Source organism: Eretmochelys imbricata, chromosome 14 (assembly GCF_965152235.1).
Source record: "Eretmochelys imbricata isolate rEreImb1 chromosome 14, rEreImb1.hap1, whole genome shotgun sequence".
Lineage (NCBI taxonomy): Eukaryota > Metazoa > Chordata > Testudines > Cheloniidae > Eretmochelys > Eretmochelys imbricata.
This window is the reverse complement of record NC_135585.1, coordinates 55,689,514-55,706,305: the sequence shown is the minus strand read 5'-3', so window position 1 is coordinate 55,706,305 and position 16,792 is coordinate 55,689,514. Positions and strand designations below refer to the sequence as shown.

The following is a 16,792-nucleotide window of genomic DNA, read 5'->3' as shown; positions in this document are numbered from 1 at the left end:
CCGGCTGCTCTGGCGGGGGGAGGGGGAGAGACACTGCTCGGGCCCTCACACGACCCCCCCCGTGACATTTCAGGAGGCGGGTTGGACACTGGTGTAACACCTGCCTGGGCCTGTCTGTCGGCGGGGGGGGGCGGCCTGGCCAGACCTCAGGAACCGAGGGGACGTCCGCATGCACTAAAGGCCCATGGCCCCCAGGCTCAGAGCCGGGCCGGCTGACTCAGGCTCGCGGGGCAAGAAATCACCCGTGGATGCTGGGGCCGGGGCTGGAGCCCGGGCTCTGGGGCCCTCCCTGAGATGTCGGAGCCCGGGCTCTGGGGCCCTCTCTGAGATGTCGGAGCCCGGGCTCTGGGGCCCTCTCTGAGATGTCGGAGCCCGGGCTCTGGGGCCCTCCCTGAGATGTCGGAGCCTGGGCTCTGGGGCCCTCTCTGAGATGTCGGAGCCCGGGCTCTGGGGCCCTCCCTGAGATGTCGGAGCCCGGGCTCTGGGGGCCTCCCGGAGACGACCGGCCCCGGCCTCCAGGCGAGCGGGATCGTCCAATCTGCAGTGTGTAGCCGGGCAGCCCCTGCCCCACCAGCCCGACTCAGCTGACCCGACGGGCTGCGCCATGGGGCTTTTCTTCCCCTGCGGACGGACCCTGAGTGGCGCTGAGACCCTGGGGGCCGGGGGCAGGTCCCGGGGCCCAGAGCCGAGCCCAGCCAGCCCCACGGCACAGGTGCCGCAGGAGTCACTGCTATGGGGTGGGCTCGCTCTGCCCCCCCTCCCGCCCCCGGGGGACAGGACCCCCTGCTGTACCCGGTGAGATGCTGGGGGTGGGCACGGTCCTAGGGGTCCCCACAGCTGCCTGGCCCAGCCCCCCACCAATCCAGCTCCTGTATGGCCCAGGCAGGCCGGGCCGTACCCGCCCCTCACCCGGTGTCCGGGCCCAGCCCTGCCCCTCTCCCAGCGGATGATCGATGGGGAAGCGGCTTGGGACGCCGGGAGGGAGGACTCCCAGCCCCTCCCCCCGGCCCGGGCATCACCCGTTGCCAGGCAGAGCGGGGCTGGAGAGGTTCCCAGCGGCGCTGGGTGTCCGCCGCCCCCTGGCGGCGCTGGGCGGCGCTGCAGGGAGGGCGGGGCGGGCGCGGCTGGTCCCGGAGCTGTCCCGGGCGCTGGTGCTTCGCTCCCGGGGTCGCTGCACCATGGCGGGCTGCGGGGGGCCCAGCTGGGCGGACGGGGAGGTCCGCACGGGGGTAAGTGGGGCCGGGGGGGATCCGCTGGCGAGGGACAGGGGGGAATCCCGGGGGGGTAAAGTGGGGGCGCCCCATTAATTGTCCTAGGAGCTGCCCGGCTCGGATCGGGCCCCCCAGGGGCATTGCCCGGTTCGGAGGCCCCGGGGGCTGCGGGATCCGGGCGGCTCAGCCTCCTCCCTGCCCCCCCGGCCAGGCTCCGAGCCGCTTTCGCTTTCCATGTGCCGCGGGCTGCGCGAACTTTTCCCAATGACGCCCTAAAAGGGGCTCAGGGGGGTCGGCTGGGACCCGCCTGCTGCCCCCCATGTGCCCCTCCACCCCCATCTCCCGCTGTCCCGTCTCTGCTGGCTAACCCCATCTCCCGCAGCTGTCCCCCATGTACCCCTTCCACCCCCCCACGTCCTGTCTCTGCCGGCCCCATCTCCCCCTGCTGCCCCCATGTGCCCCCCCTGCTGCCCCTCCACCCCCCATTCCATCTCTGCCGCCTAACCCCATCACCCCCTGCTGCGCCCCATCACCCCCTCCCTGCTACTCCCCCTACCGGTCCCTCCCTCCAGGGTCCCACTTCCCCTCCTTCCACCCCATATGCCCCTACTGCAGACCCTCCTCCCTCCCCAGAGATCAGGAATAGAACCCAGGAGTCCTGGCTCCCATGTGCCCCTGCAACCCACCATGTCTCCCTGCTGCGCCCCCATATGCCCCTGCTGTACCCCCAGACGTGCCTCCTTGAAACCCCCAAATGTCCCCACCCCAGTGTACAGAACTGCCCACCCGAAACGTTCACAGACCCTGAGATCTGTTAAACACTAAGGGACAGAGAGTCCGTGTGTCCTCTGGGCCCCCGGCTCCCGCTCGCACTTTCCACCTGTTCGCCAGCCACGAGGGCGAGAAACTTACTTGGTCTTTCAATGAAAGCCAAGAGCCGCAGGCAGCCTGGTGGAGCCAGCTCGGGGAGGGGAGGGGGGGCTGGTGGGTTAGAGCTGGGGGGGCTGGGAGCCAGGACTCCTGGGTTCTCTCCCCAGCTCTGGGAGGGGAGGGGGGGGCTGGTGGGTTAGAGCGGGGGGAGTTGGGAGCCAGGACTCCTGGGTTCTCTCCCCGGCTCTGGGAGGGGAGGGGGGCTGGTGGGTTAGAGCAGGGGGGGTTGGGAGCCAGGACTCCTGGGTTCTCTTCCTGGCTCTGGGAGGGGAGGGGGGCTGGTGGGTTAGAGCAGGGGGGGTTGGGAGCCAGGACTCCTGGGTTCTCTCCCTGGCTGTGTTTCAGTTCCCCGTGTAAAATACCCTCACACAGAGAGGTGGGTCAGTTGAGGATTAACAAATGAAGGTGTTTGAGCCGTGGGGCCACGGTGGTGGATAACGAGCTGACCAGCAGCTCCCAGTGCCGTGCTGTGGACAGAGGGGCCAGTGGGACAGATCAAGAGGGGAATCTCGAGCTGGCGCAGGGCAGGGATTTTCCCCCCGGGATTTGGCCCTGGTGCGACCACGGCTGGGATCCTGGGTCTGGGGTCCACAGGCTGGGCATAAATTGCAGGAGGGCTCAGAGAAGAGCCACAAGATGGATTAAAGGGCTAGAAAATCTACTAGGGAGTGAGACTACCCGGGGGATCCGGGAAAGCACTTGGCTGCCCAACCCTCCGACCTGGGCACCCAGCTCCTCTGCGATCCACCCACCTCCCGCCTCGCCCTGTTGGCGCCTAAACTCCCTGGGCGCCCGCGTTCCTCAGAGTAACAGTCCCCGCGGCACGGGTGTCCCTGCCTCTGGGCCTGCGCCCTGCACCCTCCCCACCCCCGGACACCCGGTTCCCACTTAACCACGAACCCGGGAGGGGTGGCACGCAGCTGCCTAACTGAGGTGTGGGGCCCGACCCAGGGGGCCTTCACCGAGGCTGCTTATTGGATCGGGTCCCTTTCCAAATCCAGCCAGAGCAGGGGTATGGGGTGCCCCCCCCATAGCTTCTAGCCCAGCAGTTCGTGCACACAGCGGAGATGTGGGGGAAACAGGTTCTGGGGGGGGAGAAGGAATTTGAACAGGGGTCTCCCCCGTGGAGAGCTGTAACCCAGTTCTGTACGGGTGACCGCTTTCACACGGCAAACCTCTGGATGCGACCCCCTTCTTATAAATTAAAAACACATTTAAAAATATTTAACACCGTTATAAATGCTGGAGGCAAAGCGGGGTTTGGGGTGGAGGCTGACAGCTCACGACCCCCCATGTAATAACCTCGCGGCCCCCTGAGAGGTCCCGACCCCCAGTTTGAGAACCCCTGGCCTAACCACTGGGCTACAGGCTGTTCTGGGGTGGGGGGCTCCCTCCCTCTCTCCTTCGCAGCTGTTGCCCTCTGAATAAATAGCAAACGGGGGACTGGCCCCAGGGCCTCCCCCTCCCAGGTGGGGGCCCTGGCCACTGGGCCACACAGTCATAGTCTCTCCACCCCCACCCCCCAAAATGACTCTTTTCGTATTGCTCCCCAGTGGAGGAGATGGCCTGGGTCAGACCAGTGGCCTGGGAATGGGGGACTCTGGCTGGGAGGTGCCGTGCGCCCCCCCGCCCCGAACCTGGCGCCCGAGCTGGGCGCTCCCTGGTGTAAACCCTGGATCGGTAACGCAGCCGCCGCCCTCAGCACCTGCCCATTCCGGGCAGCAGGTGCTGGAGCCTCCCCCACCCCCACCCCCACCCCCGGCGCTGCCAGCCCCAGGGCTCTGTGCCCAGCTGCCTGGCCAGGCCATTGTCACACATCGCAACCGGCCCTTTGCCATGTGTGATCAAATCCCAGAGCCACCCCCGTCTGATCCCACTGAGCCGTGGGCTGGACGGGACCGGCTGGGCCAGAGAACACGATAAGGGGCTTTCGCGTCTAGGGCCCCGGTTTCACTCCCACACAGAGCTGGGAGAGAACCCAGGAGTCCTGGCTCCCAGCCCCCCCTGCTCTAACCCATTAAACCCCACTCCCCTCCCAGAGCTGGGATAGAACCCAGGAGTCCTGGCTTGCAGTCCCCTGATCTAACCACTAGACTTCACTCCCCTCCCAGAGCTGGGATAGAACCCAGGAGTCCTGGATCCCCTTTCCCCCCCGGTAGAGTCGCAGTGTGAGGGCCAGTTACGCTCTCTGCCTGCAGCCCCACCAGCCCCTGGTTTGGGGGGAGCCCCGGACGCCCCAGGAGCCCTGTGCCAGCTCCCTGCAGGGCGTGGGGTGACCCTCAGTCTCCCCCGGGCTCTGAGGGTCCCTAAACTGAACCCGTCTCCTCCCTTTCCCCAGACGACCATCATGGCGGTGGAGTTTGACGGCGGGGTCGTGGTGGGCTCTGACTCCAGGGTCTCTGCGGGGTAAGTGCCAGGCCTCACCCAGCTGACAGGCCCCGGGTGCAAACAGGCGTCGGGGTGACTTATCACTGCTCACCCGGCTCGGTATCCCTGGTGCAGGGGAGGGGGCGCAGGACTGTTCCTCAGGTGTCTGTCACCCCCCTCCGGGCCAGGGTCACACACGGTGTTTGGGGTTTGAGCCCTGTGTGCACTCCTGGGCTGGGGCAGGGCTCTGCAGTGGGGCCGGCTCGCCCCGGACCTCGCACGGATCCTCATCGCTTTTCGGGGAGACGCCTGTTCCGGTCCCCGGTGAATAGAGGGAATCTCTTTCTCGCTCCCCCGCATAAGGACACTGGCTGGACCGTACCCAACGTGAGGGGCTGTCTGAGCTTCTCCCCGTCCCCTGGCTGCCTGGTCGCTGCTCCCTGGGGGTCCTGGTTCCCACCTGGAGTTTGTACTTCAGACCCTGCCTTCGCGCACGTCCCAGCCCCACCCCGCTCCACCTGGCTCCTGTCCTCAGTCCCTCGGCCTCCCCTCGCCCAGCCGAGATCTCCAGCCGGACTAGAGCCCCCGTCCCCGGGAACCATCTCCCTCCACAGACCCCACTCACAGGCTCTCGGCAGCAGCCCGGAGCAGCCTCCCAGGGCCTCCACACACACCCCCAGCTTCCAGCCCCGGTTCTCCAGTGAAGACCCCACAGCCAGGCCTGCCCCTGCTCAGAGCCCAGGTGCAGCCTCTCTCTGCGGGGCAGGGGGAGCAGGATTGGGGTTTGCAGGTCGTTAACCCTTTCCGCGCCTTACACTAGAGCAGGGGGTGGGCGCGTGTCCCACCCAGCACAGGGGGTCTGGGACCGGGGCAGGTCCTGGATTCTGAGTCTGGGCGCCCGGGTCGGACTCCGGTTCTGCGCTCGGGGCTCTGGATTTCACGCTGGGCTCCGGACTCCCCCCCCCAGGGAGGCCGTGGTGAACCGGGTCTTCGATAAGCTGGCCCCGCTGCACGAGCGGATTTACTGCGCTCTCTCCGGCTCCGCCGCCGACGCCCAAGCCATCGCGGACATGGTGCACTACCAGCTGGAGCTGCACAGGTAGGGCGGGGAGGGTCCCCTGGGGGTGCCGGCTGGAGCTCGCATGGCCCCTTGTGAGGGGCAGCTCCTCCTGTTATCACTGACCCCCCCCGTTCCTCTCCCCAGCCTGGACATGGACGAGGCCCCGCTGGTCCTGGCGGCCGCCAGCCTGGTGAAGGGCGTCAGCTACAAGTACAAGGAGGAGCTGTCGGCGCATCTCATGGTGGCGGGATGGGACCGGAGGAAAGGGGGGCAGGTGAGGGGGGGGCTGACAGCTGCGGGGGGATCTCTGGACCGTGATCATCTCCCCTCGGCCCATCCCCGTCTCCCTGCAGCGTCCCAGCCAAACCGGTTAATGTGCCAGAACAAGCTACGCCCAGGGTGCAAAGGGGCCCTGACCCCTCGGGGCGATGGAAAGGGGGCAAAGCATTAACCGCCCCCAGCGGGGCTGAGCTCCTGCATCTCACCCGCCAGCCAGGTGAGGAGACCTGCCCCCGGGTACATCCTGGTCGCTTCCCCGCAGGGCTCCGTGGCCCCTCGCCCCGGCCAGGCTTGGTAAAAACACCCCATTAACGTGTCCTCGTTCCCTCCCTTGGCCATGGCTGGGCAGGTCACCCGCTGCCGGGAGCCAGGCCAGCACCCCGGGGGGACCTGAACCCAGAACCTCCTGCCCCATCCATGCTCACGTGGCCCCGGGAGGCTCCCAAGGCCTGGCTGTGGGTCCGTGCCATGCTGGGTGGTGAGGAGAGACGCCCACCCTGAGACCCGGCAGGGGGTCGAGGGAACGGACGGTCTTTACCGCGGTCAGTGAACGGCAGCGTCAGTCGCCCCCCGTCCACGACGCCCCAACCCCCGGCCCGCGCCAGGCCTGGGCTCTCACCCGGCGTGCGTTCGCTCCCACAGGTGTACGGGACGCTGGGGGGGATGCTCACCCGCCACCCCTTTGCCATCGGCGGGTCCGGCAGCAGCTACATTTATGGTTACGTGGATGCAGCCTACAAGCCCGGGATGACTCCAGAGGAGTGTCGCCAGTTCACCAAGAACGGTACCTGCTCCTGGGTGGCGTGAGGCAGGTCCAGGGCGCGGTGGCCCCAGGGCAGGGACCGGCTGGCTCAGGGGGCTGGGCACGGGGCCTCTGCCCTCTAGGAGCAGCTGTCTGTGATCCAGCCCCAGGGCAGGGACCGGCTGGCTCAGGGGGCAGGGAACGGGACACGGGGCCTCTCCCCTCTAGGAGCCGGTGTCTGTGATCCGGACCCAAGGCAGGGACCAGCTGGCTCAGGGGGCAGGGAACGGGACACGGGGCCTCTCCCCTTTAGGGGCCGCTGTCTGTGATCTGGCCCCAGGGCAGGGACCGGCTGGCTCAGGGGGCAGGGAACGGGACACGGGGCCTCTCCCCTTTAGGGGCCGCTGTCTGTGATCCAGCCCCAGGGCAGGGACCAGCTGGCTCAGGGGGCAGGGAACGGGACACGGGGCCTCTCCCCTTTAGGGGCCGCTGTCTGTGATCCAGCCCCAGGGCAGGGACCAGCTGGCTCAGGGGGCAGGGAACGGGACACGGGGCCTCTCCCCTCTAGGAGCTGCTGTCTGTGATCCGGCCCCAGGGCAGGGACCGGCTGGCTCAGGGGGCAGGGGATGGGACACGGGGCCTCTCCCCACTGCTGGCACCGATTCACTAACCCCTTGTTTCTCTCCCCCAGCCATTGCCCTGGCGATGAGCCGGGACGGCTCCAGCGGGGGGGTTATTTATCTCGTCACTATCACCAAGTCAGGCGCCGTGGAGCAGGTGTTCCTGGGGGACGAGATCCCCAAGTTCTACGACGAATGAGTTCTGGGCCGGCCCCTCTTTTATACCCAATAAACCTCTCCGAGCGCCGGCGGCCTGCGAGACTCCTTGGGCGGATGCACGGGGCTGGAGCCCGGAGGGGGTAGATCAGCGCGGAGCCATGAAGAGCTATCCTGATTTACACCCACCTTAGAGATTTGTACCCCAGCTCCCCCCATGGCCCACTCCTTACTCCCCAGGGGCCTTTTACAAACCAGCCTCTTATCACCCCGCTCCTGACACCTGCCAACCCCCGGGCTGCAATAGACGGGGCCCAGCTCTGTTCCCCCAGCCCTGGGTCACCTTTGTACGCCCCATATCTGGGGCTGCTCAGGCCCTTACCCCAGTTCTCCATGCAGTGGGGCTTCCCGGGGTGGGGGTTGCCCCCTGAAGACACTTCAGGCCCCGGCTGTGAGGGGCCGGCCCAGGGTGAGCTTGCTGGTGGCAGGGAGCGCGGGCAGAGGGGGGCACGGCAGGGAGAGATCCGGGGTGCAGAGGGGCACAGTGTCGGTAGAACAGTCTAGTCGCAGCCCGGCGCTGGGAGGACGGGCTTGTATCTCTGCAGCCAGGCTCGGGGTCCTGTGCAGTGCTGGGTCATTGGGGGGGCCCTGGGATACACGGGGGGAGGCCAGGGAGCAGTAGGAGAGTGCGAGAGGGGAAATATATCAGCTCAAGGCTAATTGAGGCGTGGTTCCCTGTAGAGGAGGGAAGGTGACTGCAGGTTAACTGGAGCACCTGCGGTCAATTAAGGCCCTGTTAGGAACTTCATAAACCCCCCTGCTTCGGGCAGACAGAGAGAGAGGAGGAAGGAGAGGGGACTGGAGCTTAGAGGGGTGCTCTGAGACCTGGAAAATCAGAGAATGGAAGTAAGGGGGGACCCTGCCCAGGAGAGGAGGGAGATGCCCTTCCCCAGCCAAGGGGGATGAGGGTGAGAACCCGCAGGGGCTGAGAGGAGCTGGGGCTCAAGCAAACCCAGACCCCTTCCCTCCTTTACCACCTTCCTGGGCCACTAGCGGGGCCATCAATGCCCCAAGAACAGAGGCAAAGGGTGGCATCTTAGCTCCCCGCCAAGAACAGCGCCGGACCCACTAGAGGAACTTCGGCCATCTTATCAACCCCAAAGCCGCGGCTCCGGGATCCCTCTTGTTATCTAATGGGGAGGAAAATGGAACCAAAATCTGTTTCCTGGAGCGAGTGGGGTTGGGGCAGCCCCACAGGGACACACGTGGGGTACGGGACAGGAACAAAGGGGATTATTATTGAGGAACACAGGGATTGCTACCCTGGATCAGATCCCACGTCCACTTAGCCCAAGCTCCCGTCTGCCCCGGTGACCAGTGCCAGCCAGGGCAGAGCGAGGAGCAGAGCCCGCAGGAGCAGCTATGGGACAAAATCTGCCCTGTGATTGTCAGAGATCGGCTCAGGCCCTGCGGTGCGAGGTTTGAGATCCCTGCCCATTGTCAGCATGAACTAGTCCAGCTCTGGAGATTCGGTGAGCCACAGAAATGGCCAACCCCTTTGTGAGTTTTACTTAGTTCTTGGGCTCAGCGACGTCCTGTGGCAGTGAGTTCCACAAGCTAATTACACAGTGTGTTGGGGAATATTGTATTTTATCAACGCTTCCCAAGCAAGTCTGCCAACCTTCTCCATCAGGTCCCTCTTGAGACGTCACCTCTTCATATGCACTATAACCAGCCCCACATGTTAAAACATCATGAATTACACACCCTAAAAATCATGAGATTGGCTAAAGAATCATGAGATTTACAAAAATGGAGGGGGGGCTTATTTGGTTTCTGAGTCTTTTGGGTTTGTGGTTTTAAGCTTTTCTTTGCAATCAGCAGGGTGAGATGTGCTTTACAAAAAATAACCAAGCTGTAATTCTCCCCTACTCCCAGGACTCCAGCAGCTGGGATTTTACACCAAACCCTCAAATATCACGAGACTTGTGACAAAATTGTGAGAGCTGGCAACACTGTGACCCTCTGCTGCAGCCCCTCCTTGTGGGGTCCTGCCTTTTAGCCTGTCAGCTCGTCCGGGCAGGGGCTGGCGGTCCGATGTGGTTGTCCCGCACAACAGGGCCTGCGCTGGGCTCTGGCCTTTTGGAGTGACCGCAGTGGAAAATCCGACTCCCTTGGAGCAGCAGAAGTAGCTCAGGGTTGCAGCCCTCCTGCTGTTGCTAGCACTCCTTGCGTCTCAAAGGGCCTCACAGACCATGCACAGCACACGCAGCCCCGTGGAAATGCAGCCATCTCTGGGGGAGAGCGCATCGTCCAGACATTTGGTGGAAACGTTGGCCAAGGACAGTGGGGGCAAACCCCTGCTCCTATGGAAAGTGCCTTGTGGGATCTGTAATATCCACGCGGGTGGCTGGGGAGGTTGGGTCTCCCCCAGGGACCCCCACGCACTGACCTGTCTGGTGGTCCAGCCTTGGGAGCTCCCTTACAGCACTGGGGAGACTGTGTGTCTCTGGGCCAGGGGAACATCAGCCCCCCACGCGCTGGGGGTCATGCTGCATCCACAGGGGACCTTATCCCAGGCATCAGCATGACCCAACCCCCCCACCCCCCGCTCAGCCTGCATTTTTGCCCCCGGATGCCCCATGCCCAGCTAGTGCCCCAGGGTGAACGTGGCAGGGCAGGCGGGCGAGGAGCAGGGGATTTCTTGGGATTTCACTGTGCAGGGGATTCCTCTGTCCCAGCCGCCCCGAGCTAGCTCCCCTCCCAGCCGGAGGAAGGCCCAGGCTGGGCTAGGGCGAGGCAGCAGCCCCCTCTGGAGCCCAGCGAGGGAAGTTTTCTCCTCTCCCGGGTGATTTCTCGGAAAGGGCCTGATTCACGGGCACAGCAATAAAGCTGCTGCGGGCTCCTTCCTCGTGGCTAATCAGGGCGGGTTGTTTGCTGGGTCGGTAGGCAGCAAATCCCCATGGCAGCCAGGCCTAGGCAGGCAGCAGAGAGACCTAGCAAGGAAATTACTGCTGGGGGAAATCTGTGCTAAGAAATAAAAAATTCTGCTCACGATATTTTAAAATTCTGCATATTTTGTCAAAATAACACCATATAATCACCCCACTTTCAATTATTTTGGTAATTTATTTCAAAATACCTGTCTGCAAGTATGTTGTAACAATACAGACAACAAAAAATATTCAGGCAATGTTTTGATAAGTAGATTCCTTACTAGGAATATTAATCCAAAACTTTGAGTAATAATTCATTTAAACTACACTACAGAACCTTATTTCCCACACCCCTCAGAAGCAGTGCAATGGCTTGGGGGAGTCAGGGATACTGGAGGAGCTGAGGGAGAGGGAAGTAATTGCTGGGAAGGAGCCTGGAAGTAAACCGGGAGGGTTGTTGGGTGTGGGTGAGAGAAGTATGGAACAGGTTTTGTGGGGGGTGGGATTGTTAGGGAGCCTCCCCAATGAAGACTCTGGCTGACCCTGAGCCCCTCTTATTTAGTCAGGCACATCTGCCTCTGTCCCCATATCTCCCTGAACCCCCATGTGTCCTTGCACCCCCTTCCCGTAGTGTCCCTTCACCCCCAGACACCCACTCCCCCCATCCTCCAGTCTCCCTGCACCCCCTCCCTTGTCCCCCTGCATCCCCTCAGCCAGCCCCCTTCCCCATACCCATGTGTCCCTGCACCCCCTCCCCTCCTGTCCCCATGTGGCCTTGCACCACCACTCCCATCCAGCACCTGCCCAAGTCTGTCCTCCCTCACTAGCCCTTCTGAACCCCAGTCTGTGACCCCGCCCCCACCAGCCCCATGCTGTCTGTAACCCCATAACCCATCTCCTGACCTGGCCCCACCTACTGTGCCACCTGCTGCAGAGACACAGAACAAAGAGACGGGTCCCACCCCAAATTGCTGACATTCTAAGTCATCATCAGATTTACAATACAGTTGCAGTCAGAGGTCCCGACTAAGATTGGGACCCCGGCCCCTATTGTGCTAAACAGACTCTGCCCCCCAAAGACCTAGCAGCTTAAATAACAAAACAGACAAAATGGGGAGGAACACAGTAAGTGATATACTGATTTATATGCACTTGCTTTTTTATAAACTATGTTTTCCTAACTGTCCCTCAACCTAGTAATTGTCAATGGTTAGAGCCCTGCAAATCCGCGGATGTCCACTTTATACCCACGGATCGGACACGGATACAAGTTTTGTATCCACGCAGGGCTCTATCAATGGTCAGATTTCTTATAGGTGTCACAGCAGTGGTGGGATCTGCATGTGTAGCCCCCACCCTTTAATAAAGATATTGCTGCAAGTCCTGCCTGGATGGGAGAGAGAGGGGGGCCTGAGAGGGTAGATGGAGCAGAGAGTTGGGGTTCAGATTAACCTTATGTCACTGGAGGTGGGCCTTATGTTGCTTGGAAATAATTCCTGTTCCTGGTACAGCAGGAGACCTCAGGAACAGGGAAATGGGGGAAATGGAGAAGGGCTCACTGATTCACAGATCAAGCCCAGGAAGTTACTCCTGTCCCATGAAGCTTTCCCCAGGCTGCTGATGGGGACAGTGCTACCAGCTCTGAGCAGGACACTGATTTACTGTATTATAAGCATTAGTTTTTTGTTAACAGTCACCACACCCTAAAGCAGCTACTGCTTTGTACAGGGGCACCAGCAGCTAGAAACAGCAGTGTTCAGCGAAGAAGCCCTGTAAGAAGAATCATAATTTATATGCTTCTTGTTATTCTTCATGTTGATGATACATTCTGGGTGACTCCAGGTTTAAATGACTGGTGTCTCCCCCAAAGGCCTCTCTGAGAGCAAGTCACCTGGGACAGAAGTTCCTTTATTGATCAAGTTATTTTCTGTAGAGGAGTTGGACCCTTGATAACTTCCTGTGGAGGAGAAGAGGGGGTTAGTGTTTCCCAGAACATGAGGGTGGTGGTGGTCCAGATGCTCTTCTCCTCATACCCCTCCTCAGGATTGTTTCAGGGGACAAGACAAGATGTCATGTTTATTATAATACAATTTGATTTATCAACAATAACTAATATCTGCCCTGAGGTAAGTGGGAAAGCGGGATACCGGGAGGAAGCACAGGCAGGAATGTCTGTTAGGGGAGGGCTCCTGCCTCATACTGAGAATGAGGGGCGATCAGCAGGTTATCTCAAGTGCTTATATACGAATGCACAAAGCCTTGGAAACAAGCAGGGAGAACTGGAGGTCCTGGTGATGTCAAGGAATTATGACGTGATTGGAATAACAGAGACTTGGTGGGATAACTCACATGACTGGAGTACTGTCATGGATGGATATAAACTGTTCAGGAAGGACAGGCAGGGTGGAAAAGGTGGGGGAGTTGCACTGTATGTAAGGGAGCAGTATGACTGCTCAGAGCTCTGGTACGAAACTGCAGAAAAACCTGAGTGTCTCTGGATTAAGTTTAGAAGTGTGAGCAACAGGAGTGATGTAGTGGTGGGAGTCTGCTATAGACCACCGGACCAGGGGGATGAGGTGGACGAGGCTTTCTTCCGGCAGCTCACGGAAGCTACTAGATCGCACGCCCTGGTTCTCATGGGGGACTTTAATTTTCCTGATATCTGCTGGGAGAGCAATACAGCGGTGCATAGACAATCCAGGAAGTTTTTGGAAAGCGTAGGGGACAATTTCCTGGCGCAAGTGCTAGAGGAGCCAACTGGGGGGGAGCTTTTCTTGACCTGCTGCTCACAAACCGGGTAGAATTAGTAGGGGAAGCAAAAGTGGATGCGAATCTGGGGGGCAGTGACCATGAGTTGGTTGAGTTCAGGATCCTGACACAGGGAAGAAAGGTAAGCAGCAGGATACAGACCCTGGACTTCAGGAAAGCTGACTTCGACTCCCTCAGGGAACGGATGGCCAGGATCCCCTGGGGGACTAACATGAAGGGGAAAGGAGTCCAGGAGAGCTGGCTGTATTTCAAGGAATCCCTGTTGAGGTTACAGGGACAAACCATCCCGATGAGTCAAAAGAATAGTAAATATGGCAGGCGACCAGCTTGGCTTAACGGTGAAATCCTAGCGGATCTTAAACATAAACAAGAAGCTTACAAGAAGTGGAAGGTTGGACATATGACCAGGGAAGAGTATAAAAATATTGCTCGGGCATGTAGGAATGAAATCAGGAGGGGCAAATTGCACCTGGAGCTGCAGCTAGCGAGAGATGTCAAGAGTAACAAGAAGGGTTTCTTCAGGTATGTTCATAGAATCATAGAATCATAGAATATCAGGGTTGGAAGGGACCCCTGAAGGTCATCTAGTCCAACCCCCTGCTCGAAGCAGGACCAATTCCCAGTTAAATCATCCCAGCCAGGGCTTTGTCAAGCCTGACCTTAAAAACTTCCAAGGAAGGAGATTCCACCACCTCCCTAGGCAACGCATTCCAGTGTTTCACCACCCTCTTAGTGAAAAAGTTTTTCCTAATATCCAATCTAAACCTCCCCCACTGCAACTTGAGGCCATTACTCCTCGTTCTGTCATCTACCACCATTGAGAACAGTCTAGAGCCATCCTCTTTGGAACCCCCTTTCAGGTAGTTGAAAGCAGCTATCAAATCCCCCCTCATTCTTCTCTTCTGCAGGCTAAACAATCCCAGCTCCCTCAGCCTCTCCTCATAAGTCATGTGTTCTAGACCCCTAATCATTTTTGTTGCCCTTCGCTGGACTCTCTCCAATTTATCCACATCCTTCTTGTAGTGTGGGGCCCAAAACTGGACACAGTACTCCAGATGAGGCCTCACCAATGTCGAATAGAGGGGGACGATCACGTCCCTCGATCTGCTCGCTATGCCCCTACGTATACATCCCAAAATGCCATTGGCCTTCTTGGCAACAAGGGCACACTGCTGACTCATATCCAGCTTCTCGTCCACTGTCACCCCTAGGTCCTTTTCCGCAGAACTGCTGCCTAGCCATTCGGTCCCTAGTCTGTAGCGGTGCATTGGATTCTTCCGTCCTAAGTGCAGGACCCTGCACTTATCCTTATTGAACCTCATCAGATTTCTTTTGGCCCAATCCTCCAATTTGTCTAGGTCCTTCTGTATCCTATCCCTCCCCTCCAGCGTATCTACCACTCCTCCCAGTTTAGTATCGTCCGCAAATTTGCTGAGAGGGCAATCCACACCATCCTCCAGATCATTTATGAAGATAAATGTTGGCAACAAGAAGAAAGCCAAGGAAAGTGTGGGCCCCTTAATGAATGAGGGAGGCAACCAAGTGACAGAGGATGTGGAAAAAGCTAATGTACTCAATGCTTTTTTTGCCTCTGTCTTCACAAACAAGGTCTGCTCCCAGACTGCTGTGCTGGGCATCACAGCATGGGGAAGAGATGGCCAGCCCTCTGTGGAGAAAGAAGTGGTTAGGGACTATTTAGAAAAACTGGACGTGCACAAGTCCATGGGGCCGGATGAGTTGCATCCGAGAGTGCTGAAGGAACTGGCGGCTGTGATTGCAGAGCCATTGGCCATTATCTTTGAAAACTCGTGGCGAACGGGGGAAGTCCCGGATGACTGGAAAAAGGCTAATGTAGTTCCCATCTTTAAAAAAGGGAAGAAGGAGGATCCGGGGAACTACAGGCCAGTCAGCCTCACTTCAGTCCCCGGAAAAATCATGGAGCAGGTCCTCAAAGAATCAATCCTGAAGCACTTGCATGAGAGGAAAGTGATCAGAAACAGCCACCATTCACCAAGGGAAGGTCATGCCTGACTAATCTAATCGCCTTCTATGATGAGATTACTGGTTCTGTGGATGAAGGGAAAGCAGTGGATGTATTGTTTCTTGACTTTAGCAAAGCTTTTGACACGGTCTCCCACAGTATTCTTGTCAGCAAGTTAAGGAAGTATGGGCTGGATGAATGCACTATAAGGTGGGTAGAAAGTTGGCTAGATTGTCGGGCTCAATGGGTAGTGATCAATGGCTCCATGTCTAGTTGGCAGCCGGTATCAAGTGGAGTGCCCCAGGGGTCGGTCCTGGGGCCGGTTTTGTTCAATATCTTCATAAATGATCTGGAGGATGGTGTGGATTGCATTCTCAGCAAGTTTGCGGATGACACTAAACTGGGAGGAGTGGTAGATACGCTGGAGGGCAGGGATAGGATACAGAGGGAGCTAGACAAATTGGAGGATTGGGCCAAAAGAAATCTGATGAGGTTCAACAAGGATAAGTGCAGGGTCCTGCACTTAGGACGGAAGAATCCAATACACCGCTACAGACTAGGGACCGAATGGCTCGGCAGCAGTTCTGCGGAAAAGGACCTAGGGGTGACAGTGGACGAGAAGCTGGATATGAGTCAGCAGTGTGCCCTTGTTGCCAAGAAGGCCAATGGCATTTTGGGATGTATAAGTAGGGGCATAGCGAGCAGATCAAGGGACGTGATCATTCCCCTCTATTCGACATTGGTGAGGCCTCATCTGGAGTACTGTGTCCAGTTTTGGGCCCCACACTACAAGAGGGATGTGGATAAATTGTAGAGAGTCCAGTGAAGGGCAACAAAAATGATTAGGGGTCTGGAACACATGAGTTATGAGGAGAGGCTGAGGGAACTGGGATTGTTTAGTCTGCAGAAGAGAAGAATGAGGGGGGATTTGATAGCTGCTTTCAACTACCTGAGAGGTGGTTCCAGAGAGGATGGATCTAGACTATTCTCAGTGGTGGAAGAGGACAGGACAAGGAGTAATGGTCTCAAGTTGCAGTGGGGGAGGATTAGGTTGGATATTAGGAAAAACTTTTTCACTAGGAGGGTGGTGAAACACTGGAATGCGTTGCCTAGGGAGGTGGTGGAATCTCCTTCCTTAGAAGTTTTTAAGGTCAGGCTTGACAAAGCCCTGGCTGGGATGATTTAATTGGGTATGGGTCCTGCTTTTGAGCAGGGGGTTGGACTAGATGACCTCCTGAGGTCCCTTCCAACCCTGATATTCTATGATTCTATGATCTAATACCTATGTACACACACACACTCCCCCAAATGTTCTGCAGCTGCTAGATAGTTACCAGTCCTGAATGTAGCTTGAGTTCGTGGCGTGGGTTCGTAGCCTGTGGCGGCTAACTGGCCAGGAAAGCCGGGCACAAGGAGGGGCTGGGTCTCTGTGGGGCGTGCACCGAGGCCCTTCCATGTTGGCAGCAGAACGTTACCCTCTAAAGTCTTCCATCTCACCCATCCTTTTTGTAGGCTTTAGTTTGAATCCAGAGTCTATAGGTCTTGCTGTGTCACGCTTCCTCTGGGTCTGGTGTGATTGATCACCCGTCAGTCGCAGACATGCCTTTCAGCCAGGGACCTGGCTTTGATGTTTCTTCAATTGTACTTTTGTCCTTTTCTTTTGAGGGTGGACTCTTCTTGCTTTGTCAGGGCTGTTGTCTGCATCTTCAGCCCTTGGTGTTTACACTTTATTTCATCAGGA

The 16,792-nt window shown here is 58.9% G+C and overlaps 1 protein-coding gene across 1 annotated transcript; it reads left to right on the top strand.

Moving 5' to 3' along the window:
- Positions 1-1,106: 1,106 nt before the first annotated feature.
- Positions 1,107-7,456, top strand: PSMB9 (proteasome 20S subunit beta 9). The gene is made up of 6 exons (XM_077834275.1): positions 1,107-1,229; positions 4,480-4,547; positions 5,476-5,607; positions 5,713-5,842; positions 6,490-6,631; positions 7,281-7,456. Exons 1-6 carry the CDS (start codon positions 1,179-1,181, stop codon positions 7,406-7,408), a joined length of 651 nt encoding a protein of 216 aa, XP_077690401.1. The 5' UTR covers positions 1,107-1,178; the 3' UTR covers positions 7,409-7,456.
- The last annotated feature ends 9,336 nt before the right edge of the window (positions 7,457-16,792 follow it).